General features: G+C 55.1%; 1 protein-coding gene across 32 annotated transcripts in view; it reads left to right on the top strand.

The window, feature by feature from the left end:
• The window catches only part of MICAL3 (microtubule associated monooxygenase, calponin and LIM domain containing 3), a 232,361-nt gene that overhangs the window by 178,697 nt on the left and 26,259 nt on the right, over positions 1 to 27,405 (top strand). For 11 of the 32 annotated variants that reach the window (XM_077950755.1, XM_077950775.1, XM_077950777.1 and 8 more), the window contains 7 exons: positions 9,588 to 9,838; positions 13,354 to 13,491; positions 18,038 to 18,151; positions 18,926 to 19,066; positions 19,586 to 19,668; positions 21,831 to 23,649; positions 24,144 to 24,238. In XM_077950755.1, coding sequence (XP_077806881.1) covers positions 9,588 to 9,838; positions 13,354 to 13,491; positions 18,038 to 18,151; positions 18,926 to 19,066; positions 19,586 to 19,668; positions 21,831 to 23,649; positions 24,144 to 24,238 — 2,641 coding nt within the window. Of the gene's footprint in view, positions 1 to 9,587; positions 9,839 to 13,353; positions 13,492 to 14,620; positions 14,687 to 18,037; positions 18,152 to 18,925; positions 19,067 to 19,585; positions 19,669 to 21,830; positions 23,650 to 24,143; positions 24,239 to 27,405 lie in introns of all 32 variants that reach the window. The other 21 variants (XM_077950761.1, XM_077950765.1, XM_077950762.1 and 18 more) reach the window with 7 other exon arrangements.

Below are 27,405 nucleotides of genomic sequence, written 5' to 3' on the forward strand. Positions count from 1 at the left end.
TGCTGCCCACAGTCCATTCTCCCCAGTCCCTTTTAGGTTCTTGGCCTCATCTTGCAGTCAGTGAGGACTCCTCCATCAGACGCAATTCAGAGATTCAGGAAGTATTTATTCCTTGAGGACCTGACATGTCCCCAGCTCCAAGTTTGTCATTGGGAAGGGAAGTAGCAGGCTCCGCCCCCCAGTTATTTACAGATTCAGCAGAGGGAACCGGGTGATTCAGCCGCCAGCGCACCGCCAGCGCACTGCACGGGCCGTCTTGAGGGAGGCCAGCCCATCTCCCCAGGCATCTTTTTTTCTCCTGTAGGTAAAGAGACTGAAAATTTGTGCCCCAGGGGCCACGCGCAGCACCAGTGGATGCATGCTTAGGCAGTTCCTGAGCTATAATCACTTCCAGCTGGGTGATGCCTTTGGGGATGTGCGTGCTTTAATTCCAGGACTCCCTGTATCTGCTGCCCTGCACCCCAGGGCTCCCAGTGTCAGCGGAGAAGGCTTCAAAGTGCTCAGCCAATTACAGATGATCACAAGAGCCAAGAACCAAAAGGGGGGCCAGTGTCCTGCAGGGCTTCAGGACAGGAACTCAGGCTGCAGCCCCGAGGGGCGGAGGCCCCAAGTCGCCTTGGAGAGCGTTTGAATCACACACTAGGCACCTTGATTTAGCCACGATGAAGGGAACATGTGGGGATAAGGAGAGCAGAGCAGGTTTTTTTTTTTTTTAAAGGTCCAAGAACGCTTTCCAGAAGGTGTTTGCTGGGCCAAGCTGCTTTCAGCTGCACCCACGACCTCAGCCCTCGTGTCAGACACCCTCTGACTAGACTCGTTCTTGGGCTGCCTCCCAGACGGCTCCTCCATGCATGCCAGGGGCAGCCTCTGCCTTGGCGTCTGCAGTTCCAAAGCTGTCACCGATGACGCATCCTCATCTAGAACTCTGCTTCTCTATCCAGGGCACCCACAGAGGCCCCACCGTCCTCACTGTGCCCAGATGAAGGGGAGCCCATATTCTCTCTTCACTGGCCCTGCAGTGATGGTGAGAGATGCGTGTGTCAAAACGCATTTAGAAACCCTTGAGCAGAACTACTGGCTTGACCTTGGGCTGAGTGTGCTTCAGTGCCTTTTTCTCCACTGTAATTTATAAACTGTGAGAGGCAGGGGGCAGCAAGTTCATGTAATGTAGCAAGGACATTCCAGGAAGGCTAACCCCTGGCATTTAGAGCAGGCACCTGTAATCCCAGCACTTTGGGAGGCCAAGGTGGGCCCATCACTTCAGGTCAGGAGTTCAAGACCAGCCTGGCCAACATATTGAAACCCTGTCTCTAATAAAAATACAAAAATTAGCTGGGCATGGTGGTGCACACCTGTAATCCCAGCTACTTGGGAGGCTAAGGCACCAGAATTGCTTGAACCTGGGAGGCGGAGGTTGCAGTGAGCCGAGATCACACCTCTGCACCACTGCACTCCAGCCTGTGTGACAGAGCGAATCTCCATCTCAAAAAAAAAAAATTAAGATTGAAATTAAAAATTAAAATAAAGGCCAGGCACAGTGGCTCACACAAGAGAATCACTTGAACCCAGGAGGCGGAGGTTGCAGTGATCTGGGATTGCACCATTGCACTCCAGCCTGGGAGATGGTGAGACTCCACCTCAAAAAAAAAAAAAAAAAATTTAAATTAGCATTCGGTGCTATATAGAATGAAAAATAGTCTCTTAAAAGTGAAGAGCTGGGTGGTGGCTCACACCTGTAATCCCAGCACTTTGGGAGGCTGAGGCAGGTGGATCACTTGAGGCCAAAAGTTCAAGGCCAGCCTGGCCAACATGGTGAAACCCCATCTTTTCTAAAAATACAAAAAATTAGCCTGGTGTGGTGGCCATCGCCTGTAATCCCAGCTACTTGGGAGGCTGAGGCAGGAGAATCACTTGAACTCGGGAGGCAGAGGTTGCAGTCAGCCAAGATTGTGCCACTGCACTCCAGCCTGGGCGACAGAGCGAGACTCCATCTCAAAAAAAAAAAAAAGTGAAGAGCCCGAGCTGGTGCAGTGGCTCATGCCTGTATTCCCAGTACTCTGGGGAGGCTGAAGCAGGCAGATCACCTGAGCCCAGGAGTTTGAGACCAGGCTGGGTAACAGGATGAAACCCCGTCTCTTCAAAAAATACAAAAATTATCCGGACCTGCCTACCTGCCTGTAGTTCCAGCTGCTCAGGAGGCTGAGGCAGGAGAATCACTTGAACCTGGGAGGCGGAGGTTACAGTGAGCCAGGATCATGCCATTGCACTCCAGTCTGCGAGATAGAGCAAGACCCTGTCTCAAAAAAAAAAAAAAAAGCACCCTGGGGAAGGAGCTATACATGTTGTCTTACTTCCCTGGGTGGCCGTAGGACACAGGACGGAAAGTGTGTGGTGGTTTTCTCTGTCTTCCCTACAGCACCAAGCACAGAGTTGGGTGCCCTTCCAGCCCTCGTCCTTCCTTGCTGAAATGTTAGACTGGAAGATGAGAAATGGTATCATTTTAAGGCATTAACCATTCCAGCCAAGGAACTCTCATTTCACAAGTTTAGTGGAACTCTTTTTTTTTTTTTTTTTTTTTTTTTTGAGACGGAGTCTCGCTCTGTCACCCAAGCTGGAGTGCAGTGGCCGGATCTCAGCTCACTGCAAGCTCCGCCTCCTGGGTTTACGCCATTCTCCTGCCTCAGCCTCCCGAGTAGCTGGGACTACAGGCGCCTGCCACCTCGCCCGGCTAAGTTTTTGTACTTTTTAGTAGAGACGGGGTTTCACCGTGTTAGCCAGGATGGTCTCGATATCCTGACCTCGTGATCCGCCCGTCTCGGCCTCCCAAAGTGCTGGGATTACAGGCTTGAGCCACCGCGCCCGGCCAAGTTTAGTGGAACTCTTAACGTTGGCCTCTGCTGCAGGGGACAGCAGCGTGATGTTTCAGAACCTGACTTTGGAGTCAAAGCCTGGATTTGAAGTCCAGCTCTGCCACCTGCTAGCTGTTGGCAATTTACTCAACCTCTCCATGCCTCAGTTTCCTCATCTGCAAAGGTGCTGCACTTGATAGGTTTGTTTTGAGGATTAAGTCATATGAAGCACGGACAAAGGCCAATGCCCGGAGTTACTGCTGCTGTTCCTCTCCTGGTGCAGCACAGGTCTCCCTCACTGGGAGGGGCAGGGCCAGGCAGTCGTCTTGTATTGGTTTCCTTAAACAGGGGGTTAATGCCCGGACGTGGGCTAGGCTCAAACTCACCCTGTCCGAGAATGTTGGTAACCAAGCTTTCCCATGCCAGAGTCACCCAGGGCTTGTGATGAAAGCACAACACGTTGGGCTGAGTTTCTGATTCAGTGCCTCTGGGGTAAAGCCCCAGAATTTTTAGTTCTAAAAAGTTCCCAGGTGCTGCTGTGGTCCGAAGACCACAATTTGAGGAACACCCCTTTAATTTTTCTAAATTTCTCTGATGATAAACATCACCTGGGATGCTTGGTTAAAAATAAAATTGCAGCCAGGCATGGTGGCTCACACCTGTAATCCCAGCACTTTGAGAGGCCGAGGCAGGAGGATTACTTGTGTCTAGGAGTTCAAGACCAGACTGGGCAACACAGCAAGATCCAGTCTCTACAAATTAGCCAGCGTGGTGGTACACTCCTGTGGTCCCAGCTCCTCAGGAGGCTGAAGCGAGAGGATCGCTGGAGCCCAGGAGTTCACTGCCTGGGTGACAGAATGAGGCCCTGGCTCAAAAACAAAACAAAACAAAAACAAATGTAATTTCTAGGCCCTCCCTGGAGTATCTAATTCAGTGGGTTTGGGGTGGAGGCCAGGAATGTCAATGTCTAACAGATCCCCCAGGTGAGTCTCATAATCGATTCATGGTTTAGTCACACAAGCGCCTATAAATCCTAAACCTTGTCACAGACTCTTGGCCCAGGCCTAATCCGCTTCATGCCTCTACCTTGCAGTCAAGGTGGGGCCTGTCTCCTGGAGGAGACCCTGGAAATAGCACCTTTGTTTTCACTGGAAAGGTCAGTTGGCCAAAGCCGGGGGAGAGCTGGCTTTGTGATGTTAGTGGTGTTTTTCCATGATTGCCTTCCTTTCTGGAAGAATGTGCCCCAGGCAGCAAAGGCAGCTGGCGCCGTGCCGTGTGCTGAAGATGTTCAGCGTTTCCACATTCTTGGCTCTGGGGAGAAGTCAGGAGGGCTAGCACACACAGACGTTTTCTGATGAGACAGGCAAGGTCACAGGAAAGTAGATGGCACGCGTTGCTTTCTGTCAGAATAATACGCAAGTGAGAGAAGGCTGCTCCTTCAAGGCTGGCCGTGAATAAGTGGGGATTTCTGCCTGTTCTCTCCCTCCCGCCTCACCCACTTTTCCTGCAGAGGCAGTTCCTGAGCCATTGCCGAGCAGGATGCTAGTTTTAGCATGGATTACATTTCCACCGGGTGAAGCTTGCCGCATGATGTCCATCTTCTCCAGCCACCTGCTCAGCATTAGAGTGTTTGCACAGTTGTCAGGGAAGGGAACCCAGGGGCACAGCCCAACAGGACAGAGGATTGCCGAGTCCCTCTGATTACGAGTGGGTTAATTTAAAAGTGAAAACCATGGTTCCCCGTTGCCCTTTGAAGGCCACCCAGGAACTTCAAGTGGTTCCTGGCAGCAGCCTGTTCATTCGTGGTAGGGTCTGCTTGAATTCCTGGTCTGCACTTCTCAGGTTACATCCAGGCAGTCGGGAGCTTGATCGAGACCTTCTCCCTGGTCTTGTCACTCTGACAGAGGCTACTGGCTGGGAATGCTTGGGTTCTGGGAGAACCACCCAGGAAGGCACAGTGTGACACCGTGTGGGCCCTGGTGGGAATCCCAACTTCTTATGCAAATGACCCGACTTCCTTAGGCTTCAGTCTCATCATTTATAAAAGCAGAGCAGCCCCGGGACCTGCAGCATTTGTGTGATTAAATGAGCTACCCAGGGAAAGCAGCTTGTGCTGTGGGCACACGGTCAGGGCCGCCCTCCGTCAATCACTGTCATCCTCGGATCTACCCCTCTTGACACGCAGAGGGCTGCAGAGCACATCAAGTAGGTCTAACCTTGTCTGTTTAGAATCAAGTGGGTGTGCCCGTTGGATTTCTTTCCCATGCTAGGTCCGCCAGTGTCTCAGTGAGAAGACAGCTGGGGGGAAATTCAGAGCAGGTGCTTTGAGTTGAGTAGCTGGGTATAAACTGAGGCAGGGAAGGATTTTGCTGGACACTGTTCTAACTGGAACAGCCAGCACCTTCTGATGGAGGCTTTTCCGGGGGACAGTCGGGGTGCAACCTCTGACACCTCTGAAAGTAGCATAAGCCTGCCCTGGCTTTCACTGCAGCCCCTGGCACATTCCTGCTGTCCTGGCCACGCTTGGCCCTGTGAGGAGGACAGTGGGGACCCGGCACCTGCCCTTGGAGAGAGTGTGGCCCTGGGGGAGGCAGACTCGAATCAAGCAATCTCACAGGGCAATACGTTGTCACCAGTGCCAAAACAGATCCTGTGAGGTGGGAAAGGTGATCCTGATGACTAGATCTTCTGACCCCGTCCCTCCTTGGAGGCTCTGTTCTGAAAAGTCACCCTCTCCCCAGAGGGAGGGTGAAGTTGGTTGTCTGTGTTGCATTTGTTTCTGGTATAGTGATCTTCTGTGCTGAAGAAGTTTCCAGGCTAAGGTCGGCCGCACTGCAGGTTCCTCCCTCATCTGCCCTCTCCCTCCTGATTCCTCCCTTGTTTGCCCCTTCCCTCCTGGTTCCTTCCTCCTCTGCCCCTCCCTCCTGGTTCCTTCCTCCTCGGCCCCTCCCTCCAGGTTCCTCCCTCCTCGGCCCCTCCCTCCAGGTTCCTCCCTCCTCGGCCCCTCTCTCCAGGTTCCTCCCTCCTCGGCCCCTCTCTCCAGGTTCTTCCCTCCTCTGCCCCTCTCTCCAGGTTCCTCCCTCCTCTGCCCCTCCCTCCAGATTCCTCCCTGCTCTGCCCCCTCCCTCCAGAGACGCAGGTGCTCGGAGCTTCGAGGCACTGAATTCACACTGAGAATCTTGTGTGTGACTTGCAGGACCTGGGCAGACCCAGAGACTGCCCCAGTCCTTTGAAAACGATGGACTGAGCCGGGCGCGGTGGCTCAAGCCTGTAATCCCAGCACTTTGGGAGGCCGAGACGGGCGGATCACGAGGTCAGGAGATCGAGACCATCCTGACTGACGCGGTGAAACCCCGTCTCTACTAAAAAATACAAAAAAACTAGCCGGGCGAGGTGGCGGGCGCCTGTAGTCCCAGCTACTCTGGAGGCTGAGGCAGGAGAATGGTGTGAACCCGGGAGGCGGAGCTTACAGTGAGCCGAGATCCGGCCACTGCACTCCAGCCTGGGCGACAGAGCGAGACTCCGTCTCAAAAAAAAAAATGATGGACTGGAAAGGAGTTGGAAACCCCCACCCGGTTCCTCTGTGTCCTTCCCGAAGAGAGGGTGGCCTGTCTGGGGGCGGCATGCAGAAGCAAGCGCCAAGGTCTCTGGGAGGCGGGCTGGGTTTGCCGCTGGTGCGGAGGTGAGCATTGCTTTCTGCTGTCTTCTGTGCTCCCGTGGTCCTTGAGCTGTTGTGGAACCAGCTGATGCCACACTAACGGCTGTGGGCTGGCCTCGCTGGCCTCATCTTGGGACATTTCTTCAGTGCCCACATTGTGCCTGTGCAGCTGTCCTCACAACGTGGCACAGGGTGAGGACAGGCCTGCACTGAGGCCCCTCCCAGTGAACTGCAGTGCGGCCCTGCCCTGCTGCCAACCGCTGGGCCGCCTTGCATAGGCCCTGGCTGCTCAGCTGGGAAGGAGGAACCGGGGCCTGCCCTTGGCCCAGCGAAGATTTGAGATGAGCATAGATGCATCCTGAGCCTTGCTTTGTGTTCAGACAGTGTTAAATGACATGCAGTAGGTTGTGTATTGTGTTCATTAATAAGAAAATAATGAAAACACCAACGTAAGGCAAAAGAATACCAGTAAAAGTAATGCCGAAAATAATCAAAATCCAGATGCCAGGTTTTCCATGGCCCAGATTCTTAGGTTCACCCACTTTAGACTTCTCCTCCCGGCCCTCCGCCCCCTGTGCTTGTGTTCTGCTACGCTTTAGCATGCTGTGCGTGCACCTTTCCTCCCCTTGAGAATAAGGAGCTTTTGTTATTTTGATATTATTTGTATCTTTATTTTTGGTAGAGATGGGGTGTACCCGTGGTTGCCCAGGATGGTCTCAAACTCCTGGGCTCAAATGATCCACCCGCCTCAGCCTCCTACAGTGCTGGGATCACAGACGGGAGCTGTCGGGCCCAGCTGAGCATAAGAGTCTTTTCTGTGTCACCTTTGTGTTCCCTGCAGTGTCTAGCAAGTGCGTTGTAAGGGGAAGATAATTGAGTAAGTTTTATTCAGGTAAATGAACGGGTGAAGCCAATTCACTACCTGAGCTCCTCGCGGCATATTCCTGTGTCCACTGGCTGAGCCGGAGGTGCTCAGAAATGTTCGCCAAGTGAATGAATGAGCAAACTCAGAGAGCACAAATAATCAACTCACAGTCCCGCAGCCAGCCAGTAGCAGAGCTGGTGCGGCACAGTGAGGAGTCAGCCAGCTGGAAAGAGGGAATACGGCCCACAAGACTGCCCCACTTCTGACTCCAGTGGCGAGTGCCAGAGTCTCCCAGAATCACCTGCAGGTTTGACAGTTTGCTAGAACTCGCAGAAGTCACTGAAAGCTGTTGTCCTCATGGTTATGGTTCATTACAGGGAAAGGGCACAGATGTCAGTGAGCCAAGGGAAGAAGTAAGTAGGGTGAGTCCAGGAAGGAACCAGACTCAGTTTCTGTTGTACTCACTGTGGGGCCAGGACGACCATATTCTCTCGGTATCGATGTGTGATAATACGCCTCAGTATTGCTCACCTGAGGAATACTGAGACTCTGTGTTTGGAGTTTTTATGACATAGGCAATGATTGATTGATTGATTGTCCACATGGTTGATCTCAGTCTCCAGGTCACTGGATACCGTGCGACCCAAAGCCTCATCCTAATCACATTACTAGACTGTGCAACATGTCCTGAGGCCCCCGGCAAACAGTGACAGCCCCATCGACAGGGCATCTCAGGCATGTCTGGTTTACCTTCTTGAAGCCAAGACAAGGGCTGGGGTGCTGTCTTTGGACAAGGCGAGCTTCTTCACCTGGCAGTGGTCGCCCTGGCAGTGCCCCTCAGTGCTCATCGTGGCGTATTCGCTGGTTCGCCCTCTCACACACAAGCGGGCTGTGGAAGAGCCTGCCTGGGCAGAGAGAGGACACACCCTCGCAGGAGGTCAGGGCAGATGCCCCGTCGTGCCTGATGCTTCTTGGGTTTTGTTGGGTCAGAGGTCAGGCTGTGGCTTTAACGTGAAAGCCGATTGCCCCCAGCCTCTCACTGCAGGCAAGGCCTCTCCTGAAAAAGATGCTTTGGGAATTATCAGACCACGAAACACTCAGAAACAACTCCATTTATGCAGCAATGTTGGGGGTTTTGCGCGTATTGGAGCCCCACAGGTTGCAGGGAACCCGGTGTTGTTCCTGTCCTGCCTCCCTCCACAGGGCAGGAGTGGGGTACACTGCTGCAGGAGGGTGGCCAGAGTGAGGAGCTACGGTTGGGGTAGTGTGTGTTGTGGCGTGTGCGTTCTCACGGGGGTGCAGCTTCCTATGTCAACCATGCTTGCCTGCAGCTGCGAGGCGAGTGCTTGGCAGTGCAGCAGCCGACAGGAGTGACGGCCCTGGGGTTAGAGGTTTGTCCCCACCCTTTCCCTGTCGTCTCTGTCCTGTGGCTTTGCAGTGAGCAGTGCCTTTGCCGTCATTTCCCTGTGTGTCCCCACGGCACATGGTGGGTTCTGAGGAGTGCCGGGAAATGGAATCTGTCGCCCCACCCGGGCACACGGACTTTGATCATCAGCTGGTTCAGTCCAGGCCTTTCTGGGCCCCGCTTCCCCCACCACGCCCACAGCTCTCCTGAGAGGCTTCTGACAGGCCTCAGTCACACAGAATTGAGTTCCTCTAACTAGGCAGCAGGCCAGGACCACCATTCTCGATTCCCAGTGTCATGGGTTTATATCAGAAGGAGTCCACTGCCCTGCTTGTGCCCTCAAGGCCCTGTGAAACTTAAACCAGCGATCTCGGGGTTTGCTGGTTGAAGCACCCTGAGGGATGGGGCTGTGCCTTGAGTTTGAGCCGTTGCAGTCAAGAACTTCCATGGGCTCCCTAAGGAGCTGCTCTCCCAGTTCTGCACGCTCCCCTCAGCGGGCAGAGGTTGGGCCAGACCCACAGGCAGCCCTCGGTGGTCCCCTCCCCACCCCATCCACCTGAGGAGAAGCGCGCGAGGTCTATGAGCAGGAGACATTCTTCCCTTTGTCCCCTTAGTCGGGCTTGGGTAGGTGGCTCCTCATGCCCGGGTACCCTGTCCTGCTGATGTCGCTCTCTCTGCCCTCCCGCCTCTCTCCACCTGCTCAGCAGCTGCTGTGCCTGGGACGCATTGCTTCTGACGGTGGTTCTTCCCTTTCCCCTTCTCGGTTTTTCTTCATTCCCTCACTCTGGCCGTGTGGTTATTTCCTCACAGTAGTTCCGAGTCTGAGATGGAGGAGGAGGAGGACGAGGAAGAGGAGGAGCCTCGCCTGCCCCCCTCTGACCTGGGTGGCGTTCCGTGGAAGGAGGCCGTGCGGATCCATGCGCTTCTGAAAGGGAAAAGTGAAGAGGAGCTAGAGGCCTCGAAGAGCTTTGAGCCTGGGAATGAAGAGGAGGAGGAGGAGGAAGAATATGAAGAGGAGGAGGAGGAGGACTATGACGAGGAGGAGGAAGAGTCCAGTGAAGGTCAGAACAAAATCTGTGCTCCTAACCCTGCCCTGTCTCCCAAGGTGATCTGTTTCATGCGTGAGTGTAAGAGGTTTCTGGGGCTGACGTCACACGGACGTGCCTCCTGCACAGCCCAGGGGCCACCCCTCCCGACTTTAATCATGGGGGGCAGAGGGAAGGGCACTGTGGCATTGAGCAGACGGTTGGCAGTGGAAATAACGTCCCTTGTGCACGTTGGTTTAGAAATTGGAAGTAGAAGGCAGAGAGCCAGTCCGAGGACTCACCCAAGTTAGGCCACTCGTTCTTGTCTCCTCCTCGTTTTCTCTTTTTGCCCTTTAGTTTCAGTTGAAAAAATTATTTTAATAAAGAAAGGGAATTTAGCTTTCTAGAGGATTCCTTGATCCTAGTCTAGGGTTTCGGAGGTGGCTATGAGCTTAGTGCCTCAGTTGATGGCATCCAGGGCAGCGTTTGGGGGACAGTGTCCTGAAGGGAGACTCAGGCTCAGGGGACAGCTGCTCTGAGATTTTTCTATTCTGCCCCTATCTCTGGCTGTGTGTGGCCTCAAGTGATGAGGAGGGACGTGTTGGGCCTGTGCAGGAGAGAAGGCCATTCTTTCTCTGCTCCGGCAGCACAGAAGCCTGGGGGATGGGGAAGACGGAGCTAGGGCAGTGGAGATCTGAGTCCCCAAAAGATAGCTGTGGAATGATCAGGAAGGACATGACCTTTAACTTCTGAGCACCAGTGACTCCCTGCAGTGGTCAGAGGAGCGGTTGCATTCTCAGTGGCCCCAGGCCCCACAGAGCTGGCACTGAGTTCATCTCTGCTTCTCCCGGGTCCTGTGTGCTTGCTGCCCAGTCTCATCCGGGGATCTATTTTCTTTGGCACACAGGCCTGAGCCCTTCCCTGACAGGGCTCATGTTCCTGATCCAGTCCCCCGGGAGCTGTGCAGCTCCGGGATGCTGGCCCCAGTGAGGTGGGTTGGACCAGAAGGAACTGCACCCTTGGGCGTCCGCCTGAGTGGTTGGGGTCAGGGACTTCCTCGGGCTCCCTAAGGAGCTGCTTTTCCAGTTCTCTACTGTTCCCTCCAGAGGCAGAGGCTGGGCAGGACCCACAGGCAGCCCTTAGTGGCCCGCACTCCACACCCAGTCTGCTGTAGGAGAAATGGGGTCTGTGGACCTGGGCTCTCCCTCCATGCCGCCGTGTCTGCAGAGCCAGGTGCCGGCGTGGCCTCTGCTAGCCAGCGGAGTGAGCACGCACCGCTGGTCCAGGGCACAGTGTTTTGTTTGCACTGTTCCAGACATCGTCATCTCCACGTGATGATGATCACTCGGCAGCTCTGAGCCCCGGCACAGCTTAGGGTCGAAGCGTGTTCCCTTTTCATTTCCTGTAGGAAATGAGCTTTAACTACACAAACACATACTGACAAATTCAGCTGAACTCCGAAAGTCCCGGACAGGAGCCTGTGTCGCTAGCCCAGGTGCGAGTCTGTAGGGCAGCCGACCTCGGTGCCTGTGCAGGCAGTGGCTGGACACCACTGCTCCCTTCTCTTCCCTCCACTTATCCCCCTGTGGGATTCCGGATGCTGTGTGGGTTTCTGGCTCCCTCTGCTGTAGAAGGGGAGTACTGCCCTGGGACACACCACTCCTGCAAGGCCGGCGGCCACGCCAGGTACCTCCCACAGGAAGATTTGAGGGCATTGAAAGGTACCCCCTTTGCCCCGTGCCCACCTTCTACCACAGCTCCCTGGCAGCCATCCAAAATGTGCCTCCAAGAGCATATCTCACAGACAAAGGCCTGGAACTGAGCTCTGCACACACCTCGCTGGGCTCCTCTCCCTGGTCCCAGCCTGCCCAGACAGCCAGGTGCAAAGTAGCATGTGAGTCAGAAGAGGTTCTGGCGGAAGTTGGAGAAGGCTCCAGAAGTGGCCTCGCGGAATGCGGCCCCACCTATGCCCCATAGGTTTTGCTGCAAGCTCCTCATCTCCAGCCAAGACTTGGCTGCTTCTCTGATGCAGGACACCTCCTGTCACCAGCACAGGTGACTTTAATGTCTCTCTAAGAAAGGAAGAAATGTTGGCTTGTGCTGTCGATACATCCCCAGGGCTGCATGTATTAGCAGGAAGCACAGCAGGACTCTGAGAGAAGAATGCCTCTCTTCTCTTTGTTGCTGAGGAGGTAGAGAGAGTCCTGTGACATCCAGGCTGTTAGGTGACTCTGCTGTGACTCAGTCCCACTCAGCACCATAAAGAAAGGCAAATTGACCTTAGAAAAAGTCCACAAATCTATAAGACCAGCAACTCCAGCAACGGGCTGATACCCCACGTGCGGCAGAGCTCATAACACTGGGCGGTCTTGCTGGTCCTTTCTGCTCATTTCACATTCCCTGTTGCTTGAAGAGACTGTCATAGTGATTGAAGCCAAGGCCAGATTGTCTGGTTAGACTCAGAGGAGGCATGTCACCTGTTCCCAGATGGAAGCTGGCTCCTGGCAGGAACACAAATCCTTCAGATCAGGTGGCACCTGCTCTTGCTGCCTGAACAGCCACCTTCCCTTCCCAGTTGCTGGCTGTCCCTTTATCTTAACCTAACTGTGTGGCATGGTCCGACACTAAGTACAGGGATCCCACAGGGCAGGGATCCGGAGGGGCCACTGGTGAGTTTCCATATAGCTGAGAAACCAGGTCTTATTTCCAGAGGTGATAAGCAGGGCACCACATGGAGTTTTCAGGTAAGAGCTTTGACCTCAGAAGTGTTGGTCTCATTCTCGCCTGTGAACTTCCAAAGGTTTGGAAATGGACATGCAAGAGCTCTGCTTCCCTCCCAGTCATCGCCTCCCCTGACTCTACCCTCCACTGGGATCCATGTCCTTGCCTCAGACCCAGCATGCAGCATGAGGCCCGCTAAGGGAGGGGGACTGTTTCTCTCCAGCAGCAGCTCCAGCTGCAGAAGATGCCAACCAAAGTGCCCGCAAAGTCTATCTCTGTCCTGTGTGAGCTGGCCAGCTGGTGGCAGAATGACACAATCTCTTCCCACCTCTGTCGTCACCCAGCCATCAGCTGGGCGAGTGGTGCTGGGCACCTTGCTGTGTGACCAGCAGGGGCAGGGTAGTGCATTCCTGGGGTCTCACACTGTGCTAGGCACAAAGCAGGTCCTTGTGGCCCCTGGGGGCTGAGCCTGCGGAAGCAGGCTGGAATCTGCTGTGTTTCCATCTTGGCACATGGGTCGCCTGAATGCCGCTTAGGATGAAAGGAGTCTCAGAAAGGAACGTGTGATTCTCTTCACTGAATTTAATGGTACACATATGGCTGGAAATGACTGGGTCACACTGAATGAGCAGCAGGACTGTGCGTGTGTGTCTGTGTGTCCGTGTGTCTGTGTGTGTATACTTGTGCATACATGTTCTTAATTTTTACTTCTTTCTGATTCATCCTGATCCTGGCCAATGCTGTAACTTCTCTTTCTGTTTCCTTTCCCGTGCTATTTCATCACCTCCTTCCCCACCTCATTTCTCCACCCCTTGACCCTGGGACACTAGCCGGGAACCAGAGGCTCCAGCAGGTCATGCAGGTGGCGGATCCTCTGGAGATCCAGGCTGACGTGCACTGGACTCATATCCGTGAGAGAGAGGAGGAAGAGAGGATGGCGCCGGCCTCTGAGTCCTCTGCTTCCAGAGGTAAACGCTCCCAGCCGCAGGCTGCAGCGTGCCCGCAGCACCACTCGCCTGCTGCCTCTGTCGCCACAGGGGGCCTTTCTGTCAGGGCAGAGCCTCGTGTGAGGTCACACACGGGAGCCGGGCGCATCCCGCTTTGCTGCTGTCAGTTGTGACACCTGCACTTTTCATCTGAGGATATGTAAAGTTCTCTGTGGATTAAGAGGTTGTGGACTCTTTCTCTGTTGATGCGAAGTGGTAAAACGAACATGATCTTGGGTAAACCAAGAATTTCCTGTCTTTCCCTCATGTTTCTGGCCACGGCTTCTCTTTCCTCACTTTGTAAAACGTTCTGGTCCTTCCCTCACAGAGTGTGTCTGGACGTGAATGTGTGTTGGCAGGAAGGGGGCGGGAGGGGCGTGTTTGGAAGTGAAATGAAGTCTTGGGAAGAGATTTCTATCCAGGAGGCCTCTAGAGTAGCATCATCACCAGCCCCAGGCTTTAGGTGGGACGATCTGTGTCACACAGTAGGATGAAGATGCACCTTATTCTGGTTTCTTTTAATAAAGAAATAGCAATAAGAAGAACCGTGGAGACTGTTGAGGGACGTGGTGGCCGCTGTGCCATCCTTCCCAGCGTGCCGTCTTCCAAATACCCACCCTCAGTGTTACCTCTGCTGTCACTCCTGTGTGTTCACATTTTCATTCAGCACCGGTCACGGGCCACACACCCTGCCAGGCTCTGAGCATACAAAAGGGGCGTTTCCTGCCATCATGAAACAGCATTTAATAAGACGTTTGTTCCTCCCTGGCCCCAAATCTTCACCTCTAGGCAAGACCAGCCTCCATTTCCAGCTTGTGATGGCGCTGTGAACACCTGCAGCACTGGGCTGGCCTGTGAGCTCGGGAGTGCTCTGCAGCCCTGGGCCAGCGGCGGCCCTACCTTGGGTTTTCCCTCTTCTCTTCGCATCCCGATTCTCCATCACACAGGCTAACAACAGGGCTCGCACCCCTTGTTGGTGCCGGACAGGCCTCTGTCCTGAACGCCGTCTCAGTTTCTCTTCGGTTTGGGATTTTAAGGATGACCTCGGCTCTCCTCGTGGGGAACGCATATTGCTGTGTAACTTTGTATTTGTCGTCTGTTTTAAATTCAGTGCCCGACCTTCCCTCCATACGCCGCGCGGCGGTGCAGGCCTGGCTGGAGACGGTCTCCGGAGGTAGTCTGGTGATGTTCACTCTCTCCCCACTCACCGTAACCTCTCTCTAGGCGGCTCTGCTGGTACCTTAACACTAGACTCCTGGGCCTGTTGCAAGTGCATGCCAGGGCGGCGGAGGCGGGTGGGGGCACCTGCATGTCTTGCCAGACAGCCCGCCCTTGCATGGATCAGACGCACACCCCTCCTTCAGGGCAGCTCAGAGGGAAACAGGAGGGCAGGCAGGACAGACACAGGCAGGTTTGTATTGATAGAGTCGGGTAAAAAGGCCAGAGCCAAAGGAACGTTTTTGGCACTGAGATGTTTAAAGTGTGTTGAGGATGAGGTGGGTCCTGATTGAGTGTGAAAGGGGAGGAATCAGAAGATATTCCACATCCTGCCAAGGTATCAGAGAAGGAGGCAGTCAAAACCAGGGGTTTATGGGAGGATGACGGTGGAGAGGGACGGGCAGAGGATGGGTGGATGCTATTCAGCTGACAGGCAGAGTGTGACCAGAGGTGACACCAGCCAAATCCAGCCTGAGCTGCAGGCGTCTCATCGAGTGCAGGAGATCGTTGAGCAGCCTGAGTTGTCCTTCCTAAACGTTTCTGCAACTGTGTGTTTCTCACCGAGGGACTACCAGCATTTGGGGCAGGACAGCTCTTTCCCTCACAGAAGGTTTAACATTCTGGCCTCCACCCTTGCAATGTCCGTGCAGCCTCCACCACCCATGAAGACACCAAAAACCTCTCCACGAGTTGTGAGACACTGCCGGAGGAAGGGCAGCGGTGCCCCCAGCAGCACCACTGTCCTAGCGGTCACTTCTGGGATGCACACATGGGAGCTCATGGGGCTTCACTGGCCTGTCCCTGTGTCCTCCCGGCAGTGGGAGAAACAGGCACACAGCCACAGGGGAGGGCCACTGCTCTTTGTACAGAGACGGCCGGCTCCCCTTCTAGACAGTGTGGGTCCCTAGGGCAGTGGGGCAAGAGCCCCCCAGCTGGCGGCTGAGGGAAACCAAGAGCTGAGCGGGTCAGTGGCTCCTGGCTTTCATAGCGCGTGGCTCATCAACCTGCGTGGCAGCTTCTAGCACCCTGCACTCCGTCTTAACCTGAATTTCACCCCCAGATCCACCCCTCAAGCTGTGTCTCTTTCAACACCGCTGCTGCTGCGTTGATATTTCTCACCTGTTTTTTGTCTCTGTGACGATTGTTCCTTTCAAGGTCCTGCCGAGGAGTGTAGACCTCTCACCCACCTGACTCTACCACAGCCATTTCTTAGTAGAAAGTCTACAGGAGAGCCACGTGAAGGACCAAGGCACCAGGGCCGGTCAGGCTAACCCAGGGTGCCCTGGGCTGTGCCCGGCTGGGAGGCCTTTGTGGGTCTCCTTCGTGCTGGCCTCCAGTTCCCTCGCCAGCAAGAGTGTAGGGTTGCCATCTGGATCCCTGGGCACCTAGATTCACCCCAACAAATCTGTCAGGCGTAGTGGCCGTCTCCATGGCGCGGGCCGGATTCTGTTCTAAACGGGGCTTTTGTTCCTCCTTTTCAGAACTGGTGTAGTGCAGCCATGAATTCTTTTGTCTTTGCCTCAGAAGTCCCACTCCCCGGTATTTGAGGAACTGTCTTCCTTGAGTGGCCAAAAGCAGTGTTCTCACACCGAGGTTGTAACCCATAGAAATACTTGAGGTGTCTCCCCCTGCTTCCCAGCAGGTGCCGTTGCTATAGGATAGCATTTGGCACGGCCAGCTCCGTGGGCCGCTCTGGCATCTCAGGGAGGCGCATGGCCCTAACTGTCAGCTAGTCTGGGAACCCACCCATCTCTCCCTGTGACGTGGCCTGTCTGTTCCCTTCCAAACCTGTTTCATGCAGTTCTTCAAACACTAGATTTGAACCGTCCTCTTACAAACTGTGCATAAAAGATAAACATAAGCTTAAGGAATTATTAAAGAAACAAAAACTCATATAACTGCCACCCTGGTCAAGGAGTAAAACGTTACCAGCGTCTTCTAAGTGCCTGGCCTGTGGAGAGAAGATGTTGCTTCCGAGGCTGTGCCCTCCCATTTCCACACAGCTTTTTAAGAAATCCACCTAACTGGGCGTCGTCGGTTCCCTGCTCCCCAGCCTGGGGCTTTGATCTGTGCAGACTCTTGTGTATGGACATCAGAGCATAACTCCTTTCTCCTGAAATTAAAACCCTTAGGGGTAATTTGGGAGTGGCTGTGCTTGAACCCTAGGAGAGCCTGCAGACCCCCCCGGTCAGTGGTCCTGTGGGTGGTGCGGGTCTCAGTGTCCTCAGAGCATAGCGTGCCGCCCTCTTCCTGCCAGTGCAAGTTCTGAGTGTGGGAGGTGGGGACAGGGTGTGTGCGTGCTTAGGGGCTGGCTCCTGGGGAGGGGAAATTGTCGAGGGCTTTGCCTCATTTTGCAGCCCTGAAGGGCCACTTGGAGTCCAGAGGATGAACTTTACATACCCTCAGCCCCCAGTGCTCTCCCTAAGTATTAGTATTTCTCTAAATTATCGCAAGGGAAGCTCGTCTGGTGCCCCTGCACGCGGCACTATGGACAACCCCCTCGGCCGACTGGACCTCAGCCTTCTCGCTGAAGAAACAGTCCTCTAATTCTATTGCAGGCTGAGTGTTTCTTATCCAAAATGTTTGAGACCAGAAGTGTTTTGGATTTCGAATTTGTTTCGGATGTTGGAATCTCTGCATATACATAATGAGAGATCTTGGGGATGGCACCCAAGTCTAAACACGAAATGTATTTATGTGTCATACATACTTTGTACACGTAGCCTACAGATAATTTTATACAATATTTTTAATACTTTTGTGCATGAAAAAAAGTTTTGGCTGTGTCACCACGTGAGGTCTGCTGTGGAATTTTCTGCTTGGCCTCTTGTCAGCACTCAGAAAATTTCAGATTTTGGAGCATTTTGGATCTTGGATTTTCGGATTCGGGATGCTCAGCCTGCATTATGAGGGCTGAATGGCTCCTGGTGTGTGAAGTGGTCAGCACACGGCCAGGCTTTGGTAGATGCTGTTGGGCCTCGGCCCAGAGAAGCAGCGTTTCCCCTTCCACCCTCCTCCAACTGAGGTTCCTACAGCAACGTTTGGGGAAAGAGGAACAGTGCCCCCACCTTCAGCCACTCTTCTCTTCCCACTTGGCCCCTAGCACTGAGAAATGCCAACCTCCTGTGTTTGGGGGCCCTGGGCCCCCCAGCGCCCGTGCTGCGTGTGGAGAGCCCCCTGGGCCTGGCAGCATCTCCCTTTTGGGGCCTGCATGGCACTGCCCTGAGAAAGGCAGTACCTCTCACCCCCATGAAGATGCAGCCTGTCTGTTCTCCTTTTCTTCCTTCCTTTGAACCTTTCTGCTTTGCAGCTCCGTTGGATGAGAATGACCTAGAGGAAGATGTGGACTCGGAACCAGCTGAGATAGAAGGGGAGGCAGCAGAGGATGGGGACCCAGGGGACACTGGTGCTGAGCTGGATGATGGTAGGGGTCCACCCTCCCTGCCCCTGTGGTGGGAGCTGAGGGAAGATGAAGGCAATATGCTTTCCAGCAAAATCAAGCTCAGTGAGGGCGCCATTGGGCCTCCTGGTTCCTTCTTGGCTCCGCCATGACTGGAATGCATCTCATTCCACCCGACCACCACCTACCCACGAGCCCCAGGCGACTTGGCCTGCACTCGTCCGGCTGCGGCTGGGTGCCTGAGCCAACCTGCGGCTTTACACAAGGCCTTTAATCTAGCTGACTGGCTCCCAAAGCTAGATACCCGGAGTTGTGCTCTGCATCGCAGTCTGGTTGTGAGGGCCTGATGGGGTCAGGGGCGAGACTGGGAGGAATGAGAAGAGCCCAAGCTTGTGAGGGGGCGCAGGCCTCAGCTGTGGAGTTGGTGTGGCAGTCAGGGCTGCTGAGAGGAGGAGGTGCCTAGAAGGGGGCCTGTGAGGCCAGGCCTACCCTCCACAGGCACACCCTGTCTTTCTCTGTCGTAGTCCATCATGTGTGACTGTTGCTGTATTTAGAAAGAAACAGCCCCACAGGCTTTGATGCGGCCCCGCTTTGCCAAGGCAGGAGGGTGCTCTTGGCCAGACCCCTCAGGAGCCGGGGTGGTCTGGTAGCCAGGTCTGTCCCTGTGTAAGAAGGGCCTCCTGGTCTGCACCTGAGCAGTTGTGTTGCAAATGAGCAAGTGGCGGGGCTGCTCTCAGGCGGAAAAGGAGTCGGCCTCACTTAGGGTGTGCACCTGCTTCTGCCCCTTCCCTCTGCCAGATCAGCACTGGTCTGACAGCCCGTCGGATGCTGACAGAGAGCTGCATTTGCGGCACGCAGCTGAGGGGGCAGCAGAGCCGGAGCTGAGGGTATCAGAAGATGAGGAGAAGCTGCCCGCCTCACCGAAGCACCAAGAGAGAGGTGAGCCTGTCATTCATGGGAGAGACAACTTCAAGAATTCCTGCAAGAGCCGTGTGCACAGGAGAGTGGCTCAGGGGCCAGGCACCTCAGAGCAGAGCCACGGTGCACGCCAGCCTCCGAGGTGCAGGGAGCTCCTTGCCTTTTCCTCCTCTGTCCACCCTCCTTGTGCCACATGCTGCTGCAGATGCTTTGGCCAATGGCCCTTTCCTTGTGTACTTTGGGTCTGGGAGAAGGTAGAAGGTTTGCCTGAAGCTCTGCGTGCAGAGCCTGCACGTGGAGGAAGCCCACACTCTGACCTGGTGTTGACAGGAGGACCTGCAGAAAGTGCCGGGCAGCCCCGGGAAGACGCTTCCAGGACCCTGGCCTCTGAGAGAACCTGTGCTTTCCAGAAGAACAGGGAGCAGACTCAGCGACCTGCCCTCCACCCTCCTCTCCGCCCTCTGGGGCTGGCTGATAGGGGTGCCCTCCTAGCACATGGCGGGGCTTCCTCTTGTAAGGCCCTGTGTTCATTCTTTTCAGGTCCCTCCCAAGCCACCAGCCCCATCCGGTCTGCCCAGGAATCAGCTCTTCTGTTCACTCCAGTCCACAGCCCCTCAACAGAGGTAAGGGTTTCGGGCTCGCTGTGGGGTACAGAGAACTAATGGGACCCCAAGGACACATATTAACCTCTGTTTCGGGACCCATGGTGTGGGTCCCACCAAACTGGGGCTAACATAGCCTGCTGGCCTCCTCATTCTGAGGAAGACTGAAAACTCTCGTCCTCCTTGTAGTAAGTGGAGCTGTTGATGACAGGCGGGCCTTGGAGTTCCAGCTCAGTACTCCTGGGGATGAGGCTGTCTGGGTGGCATGGGTGGCACCTACTAACTCTGCCCCACTCTGATCCCAAACCTGAGTCGTCTACCCCATGTCACTGTGTTAGGTACACATACCACATACCACATGTTTAATTTAAACATAAATTTATTAAAAATAGATAATTTATTGTACATAACAAATGTATAATAGATATATTAAAATTATGTTTAAATATGTTATAAATTTATTTTTATAATAAATTTATTTAAAATAATTATAATTTGTTTTATGATAAATGGTATAATAAAATATTTGATATTTTATTCAAAATAAATTTATGTTCAAATTAAAGCAATAATATTGATGGGATGATTGGTTTGATATGACAAATGCATTTTTAACATTATGTTAAAATAAATGTATAACCATTGAAATTTACAACATCCAGCCAGGCGCAATGGCTCACACCTGTAATCCCAGCACTCTGGGAGGCCGAGGCGGGCGGACCACGAGGTCAAGAGATCAAGCCCATCCTGGCCAACATGGTGAAACCCCGTCTCTAATAAAAATACAAAAAATTAGCCAGGCATGGTGACAGGCACCTGTAGTCCCAGCTTCTCGGGAGGCTGAGGCAGGAGAATGATGTGAACCTGGGAGGCGGAGCTTGCAGTGAGCCGAGATTGCGCCACTGCACTCCAGCCTGGGCAACAGAGCGAGAGTCCGTCTCAAAAAAAAAAAACAAAAACATCCATGCAGACAGCCTGTGGTGTGTGAACCACATGGAGAATGCCGCAAAGCCAACTGTGACAGCAGGTCCTGTGGAACATGGTTTGAGAAATACCGTCTGCAGGCCAGATCAGGGAGAAAGCTGGAATACAAAGCCTACATCTGCTTGAAATAGTCTTTGGGATTCTAGGAAGCATGGAACTATTCGGTGATTGATTGATTGATTGATTGATTTTTTTTTTTTTTTTTTTTTTTTTGAGACAGGATCTCACTCTTGCCCAGGCTGGCATGGGCAACAGTGCAGTGGCATGATCATGGCTCACTGCAGCCTCCAACTCCTGGGCTCAAGCAATCCTCCTGCCTCGGCCTCCCAAAGTGCTGGGATTACAGGCATGAGCCGCTGCGCCTAGCCTGTTCACTGATTTGATTTTTTTTTTTTTTTGAGATGGAGTCTCACTCTGTCTCCCAGGCTGGAGTGCAGTGGCGCGATCTCGGCTCACTGCAAGCTTTGCCTCCCGGGTTCACGCCATTCTCCTGCCTCAGCCTCCTGAGTAGCTGGGACTACAGGTGCCTGCCACCACACCCAGCTAATTTTTTGTGTTTTTAGTGGAGACAGAGTTTCACCGCGTTGGCCAGGATGGTCTCAATCTCCTGACCTCGTGATCTGCCCACCTCCGCCTCCCAAAGTGCTGGGATTACAGGCGTGAGCCACCGCGCTCAGCCATCTGTGAAATGGGGAGGCTTTGTTTGAGACTCTTGGATGGGGTGATTTAAGGACTGGTGTAGGAATCTCTGCACATCTTTGGGCTTCCTGGGGAGGACAATTTGATCATAATGCACCGTGATAAGTAGCTATTGTAAGTTTTCTTACGGTCCTGGCCCCTCTGTATGTATGTCAGGGATCTTGGCGCTCTGGGGCCTCCTGGAGGGTGAGAACTGCATTCATCCGTGTTCTTTTGGCCAGTGTTCCTATGAGTGAACAAAGAATATAGGATGTATTTGAGATGAACCAAACCCTGAAAACCCGGTTTGTCTAAACTAAGCAGAGTGGTTCTAAACACTGAATAACTGGGGCAGAAAGTGAAAAGTGTTCTCCTGGAGCTGTTCTAATAACAGCTGGAAGGACGGGGAAAGTCCTGCAGCAGGCACAGGTGCAGGCGCTTTGAGCGAGAAAGCTCCGCGAGGATGCTGCTGGCTGTGAAAGCCCCCACTTCTCAGTGGCTTCTGTCTTCCTTCCCTGCAGGGGCCCCGACTCCCACCTGTCCCTGCCGCCACCCGGGAGACATTACCTGAGGAGCGCCTTTTCCCTGAGCCTTTGCTCCCCAAAGAGAAGCCCAAAGCTGATGCCCCCTCAGATCCGAAAGCTGTGCACTCTCCCATCCGATCGCAGCCAGTAGCCTTGCCAGAAGCCAGGACTCCGGCCTCACCAGGGAGCCCGCAGCCCCGGCCGCCGGTGGCAGCCTCCACGCCCCCACCCAGCCCACTCCCCATCTGCTCCCAGCCCCAGCCTTCCACCGAGGCCGCTGTCCCCTCCCCTACCCAGTCCCCCATACGCTTCCAGCCTGTCCCAGCCAAAACATCCACCCCACTGGCCCCTCTCCCTGTCCAAAGCCAAAGTGACACCAAGGACAGGCTGGGCAGCCCCCTTGCTGTGGACGAGGCCCTCAGAAGGAGTGACCTGGTGGAGGAGTTCTGGATGAAGAGCGCGGAGATCCGCCGCAGCCTTGGGCTCACCCCTGTGGACCGCAGCAAGGGGCCTGAGCCCAGCTTCCCCACGCCTGCCTTCAGGCCAGTGTCCCTCAAATCCTATTCTGTTGAAAAGTCCTCCCAGGATGAGGGACTCCACCTTCTCAAGCCTCTGTCTGTCCCCAAAAGGCTGGGCCTGCCAAAGCCAGAGGGCGAGCCTTTGTCCCTGCCAACCCCCCGGTCCCCGTCGGACAGAGAGCTGCGGAGCGCCCAGGAGGAGCGCAGGGAGCTGTCCAGCAGCTCTGGCCTGGGCCTGCACGGGAGCTCCTCCAACATGAAGACACTGGGCAGCCAGAGCTTCAACACCTCGGACTCCGCCATGCTCACGCCACCCTCCAGCCCGCCCCCGCCCCCGCCGCCGGGTGAGGAGCCCGCCACCTTGCGGAGGAAGCTCAGGGAGGCCGAGCCCAGCGCCTCGGTGGTCCCACCGCCCTTGCCCGTCACATGGATGCGGCCCCCCCGGGAGCCTGCTCAGCCCCCCAGAGAGGAGGTGCGGAAGTCTTTTGTGGAGAGCGTGGAGGAGATCCCCTTCGCTGACGACGTGGAAGACACCTACGACGACAAGACTGAGGACTCAAGCCTGCAGGAGAAGTTCTTCACGCCCCCGTCCTGCTGGCCGCGCTCGGGGAAGCCTCCCCACCCGCCCCTGGGCAAGGAGAACGGGAGGCTGCCTGCTCGGGAGGGGGCGCTGCAGCCACAGAAGAGGGGGCTGCCCTTGGTCTCCGCGGAAGCCAAGGAGTTGGCCGAGGAGCGCATGCGAGCCCGAGAGAAGTCCGTGAAGAGCCAGGCGCTGCGGGACGCCATGGCCAGGCAACTGAGCAGGATGCAGCAGATGGAGCTGGCCACAGGCGCCCCCAGGCCCCGCAAGGCATCCTCAGCACCCTCCCAGGGCAAGGAGCGCCGGCCCGACTCCCCCACACGTCCCACTCTCAGGGGCTCCGAGGAGCCCACCCTGAAGCATGAAGCCATCAGCGAGGAGGTCCTCTCCGCGCCCTCGGACTCGGGGGGCCCAGATGGCTCTTTCACTTCATCCGAAGGCTCCAGTGGGAAGAGCAAGAAGAGGTCATCACTCTTCTCCCCCCGCAGAAACAAGAAGGAGAAGAAGTCCAAAGGCGAGGGCCGGGCCCCAGAGAAGCCCAGCCCCAACCTCCTGGAGGAAGCTGCCACCAAACCCAAGTCCCTGTGGAAGTCGGTCTTCTCTGGGTACAAGAAGGACAAGAAGAAGAAGGCCGACGACAAGTCCTGCCCCAGCACCCCCTCCAGCGGGGCCACGGTGGACTCTGGCAAGCACAGGGCGCTTCCCGTCGTAAGGGCAGGTGCGTCAGCGGCCGGGCCCACTTGCAGGCAGAGCGGGAGGGGCTCGGGTCATTGGGGCTCTCAGGATCCATGCTCCCACTGCCCCCCCAGGGGTTCTCAGGAGCCGTGCTGACCTAGAGAAGGGACTGAACCATGGGTTCACAGGGCATAGCCCGCTGCGTAACAGAGTTCTCAAAGCCAGCTTGAAACTGTATCAGGAAGACTATGGAGGTTTGTGCCTTTCCTAAAGTCAGATGACCCCAGAGGGGCCCACTCCTGCACAGGGCAGAGGGCAGTGCTGCCAGGAGGGGCTGGGCAGGCCCGGGTGCCACCTGCTTGGGGTCAGCTGTACCCTGCCCAGGCAAATGTATCCCCCAGGATGGGGGAAGGATCCCTTAAACTAAAATGAATGCAGCCCCCTACCCAGCCTCCGCTGCATGTGGGAACGTAGAATCAGGAGAGCGCTGCGCCTGCTGTCTGGCACCATCCTCACGTGACCTCCCTCTCTCCACAGAGCTGCAGCTCAGGCGCCAGCTAAGCTTCTCCGAGGACTCAGACCTCTCCAGTGATGATGTCCTTGAGAGGTCCTCGCAGAAGTCACGGCGAGAGGTGGGTAGTCAGGCAGGGGGGCTTCACGGGGCCTGGGCCCCTCTGCTCACTGCTGGGCTTTGGTGGGGTAGAGAGGAAGAGCAGAGCTGAAGCCAGGGATGGACAGCTAGTGGCGCACAGCCTGCTGACCGTTGACCCCTACACACTGAGGTGGTCACACTGGGCTTTCTACATAGGAGCTGGGGCTGTTGGCATCCACAGCAAGGGTTCCTGTTTTCTTGTGAAGAAGTAAAGACTGGAGCCATTCCTGCGTCACACTCCTCTTCGCTGGAGGAGGCAGCCTGGCATTGTCTATTTCTTCCTTGTCTATTCTTCCCCAGGGCCTAGAGAACACTGCCCAGTCCAGGGCTGCTGGCAGGAGCTGGGACCTCAGGCACTGAGCATTGTGCCTGGTCCTGCCCACTTGGTGGGTTTGATAGTTAGGGAGGGTTTGTCGTCTTAAAGGACTGGTCCAAGAACTGACCTGCAGGGCTGCTAGGTCTGACTCCGTCCCTCGCTTTCCAGAGCCCAGGACTTTGGGTGGATCCAGTGAAGGTGGAGGGGAGAGGAATCAGAGCACACTCTAACAGGCACCTGTCAGCATACAGGGTGGGCGGAGCCCTGGGGCCTGTGCTCCTCCTCCTGGCTGGGGGCAGCCTGGCTGTCTCCTGCTTCCTGCCTCCCTTTTGCGTGAAAAGCTTCCCCAGAATGTAGCATGCCTTCGTTGCAAGGCTTCTGGGGCTTGGACTTGAGTCTGCCCTCTCCTGCTGCCCAGTAACCCAGTCAGGCTACGTGGTGCGCCTGAGCCCGTCACATGCCCATTCAGTGAAGGTGGCTCCTGCAGCCTGAACCAGTTCCTCTTTAAATAACTCAGCAAACTGGACGCTTTATTTCTCATCCCCTCCTTCGTCTCCCTTGGCCTTGCCAGCTCTTTGGCCGCTCTCCTAGAAGATTCTAGAGAGCCAGACCTCTCCTCCTGCTCCACCTTCTGCAGAGCCAGGCTTCTTTGTGCCCCAGCCAGGCCAGCTACTGAGTTAGGGTTGGGATCTGCGCCTTCTCAGGGACTGGGAGAGTGTGTCTTCTTCAAGGCTACCTGTCGAGCTTTCCCAGGTGGTCGCACTGGGGCTGAGCTGTAATTCCCCTGGGTTTCTGTGTGGGTCCCTAAACACATCCCAACACTGGTGACGGGTGCTGCCTTCGGGGGCAGCAAAGAATGGAGAATGTGGTCCCAGGCTCACTGCCGCAGTGGTGACAGTGTGGACATTCAACCTATTGGGTCAGGTTGGCCACCCACCTCCACATCCCTCACGTTGTTGTGGTGGGCAGTGTGCCTACTGCTTCTCCATCCGTGAAGCTGCCTGGGCTGGCTGTGCCAAGGCTAGTACTTGGTGAGCCTCCCCAGGGCCCAGCAGGTGTGAGGAGCAAGGGAGGAACAGGAACAGGACCCCAGGAACAAGCCATGGACACCAGTCATGGAACCCTAGAGCCAGAGGGTGGCCTCTAAGGCCTCATGCTCCAGGGGCACCCACAGAGGCAAAGTCATTTGCTAGAGGTCACATAGGGAATACTAAAGTCAAAGTCAAGCCTGGGGGACAGACAGGCTAGTGGATGGCCGACCTAGAGGACGGCCAACCTAGGGGACGGCTGAGGACCAAGGAGACAGTCGAGCTAGGGGATGGATGACCTAGAGGACAGTCAAGTTAGGGGATGGATGACCTAGGGGACCGTTGAGCTAGGGGATGGATGACCGAGGGGACAGTCAAGCTAGGGGATGGATGACCTAGGGGACCATTGAGCTAGGGGATGGATGACCTAGGGGACAGTTGAGCTAGGGCATGGATGACCTAGAGGATGGCCAACCTAGGGGATGGATGAGAACCAAGGAGACAGTCAAGCTAGGGGATGGATGATCTAGGGGACAGTCAAGCTAGGGGATGGATGACCTAGGGGACTGTCGAGCTAGGGGATGGATGACCTAGAGGGCGGCCAACCTGGGGGATGGCTGAGGACCGAGGAGATGGTCGAGCTAGGGGATGGATGACCTAGAGGACGGCCAACTTGGGGGATGGCTGAGGACCAAGGAGGTGGTCAAGCTAGGGGATGGATGACCTAGAGGACAGTCGAGCTAGGGGATGGATGACCTAGAGGACAGCCAACCTAGGGGACTGCTGAGGACCAAGGAGACAGTCGAGCTAGGGCTTGGATGACCTAGGGGACAGTCAAGTTAGGGGATGGATGACCTAGGGGCTGTCGAGTTAGGGGATGGATGACCTAGGAGACAGTCGAGCTAGGGGTTGGATGACCTAGGGGACAGTTGAGCTAGGGGATGGATGACCTAGAGGATGGCCAACCTAGGGTACGGCTGAGGACCGAGGAGATGTTCTTGCTAGGGGATGGATGACCTAGGGGGCAGTCAAGCTAGGGGATGCATGACCTAGGGGACCGTCAAGCTAGGGGATGGATGACCTAGGGGACCATCGAGCTAGGGGATGGATGACCTAGGGGACCATCGAGCTAGAGGATGGATGACCTAGGGGACCATCGAGCTAGGGGATGGATGACCTAGGGGACCATCGAGCTAGAGGATGGATGACCTAGGGGACCATTGAGCTAGGGGATGGATGACCTAGGGGACCGTCAAGCTAGGGGATGGATGACCTAGGGGACAGTCGAGCTAGAGGATGGATGACCTAGGGGACCATTGAGCTAGGGGATGGATGACTTAGGGGACAGTCAAGCTAGGGAATGAATGACCTAGGGGACAGTTGAGCTAGGGGATGGATGACCTAGGGGATGGCCAACCTAGGAGACAGATGACATGGGAGAAGGCCAAGCCACAGGCAGCTGACCTGACTCCCACGTGGTGTGGAGTCAGCCTGAGTGAGAGCTGGGTGCTGTGCCTTTTCAAGACATGGATGCTAAAGTGGAAAGCAAACTGAACAAAAACAGCCATAAAGGACATTTTGGAAACAATTAAATTTAATAGAGGACTGGATGGTAGTATAAATGCGTAATATCAGATTGTTAAGTTCCTTGCAAGTGATAAAGGCACTGTTAATGTACTTTTATGTAGGAAAGTTATATAGGAAAACGTCTGAGTTCTTAGGAAGTACATCTAAAATATTTAGGGATGAACGATCATGATATCTACCAATGATTCATTACAAAAGGTCATATAAAAGATGACA

This window comes from Macaca mulatta, chromosome 10, assembly GCF_049350105.2.
Source record: "Macaca mulatta isolate MMU2019108-1 chromosome 10, T2T-MMU8v2.0, whole genome shotgun sequence".
Lineage (NCBI taxonomy): Eukaryota > Metazoa > Chordata > Mammalia > Primates > Cercopithecidae > Macaca > Macaca mulatta.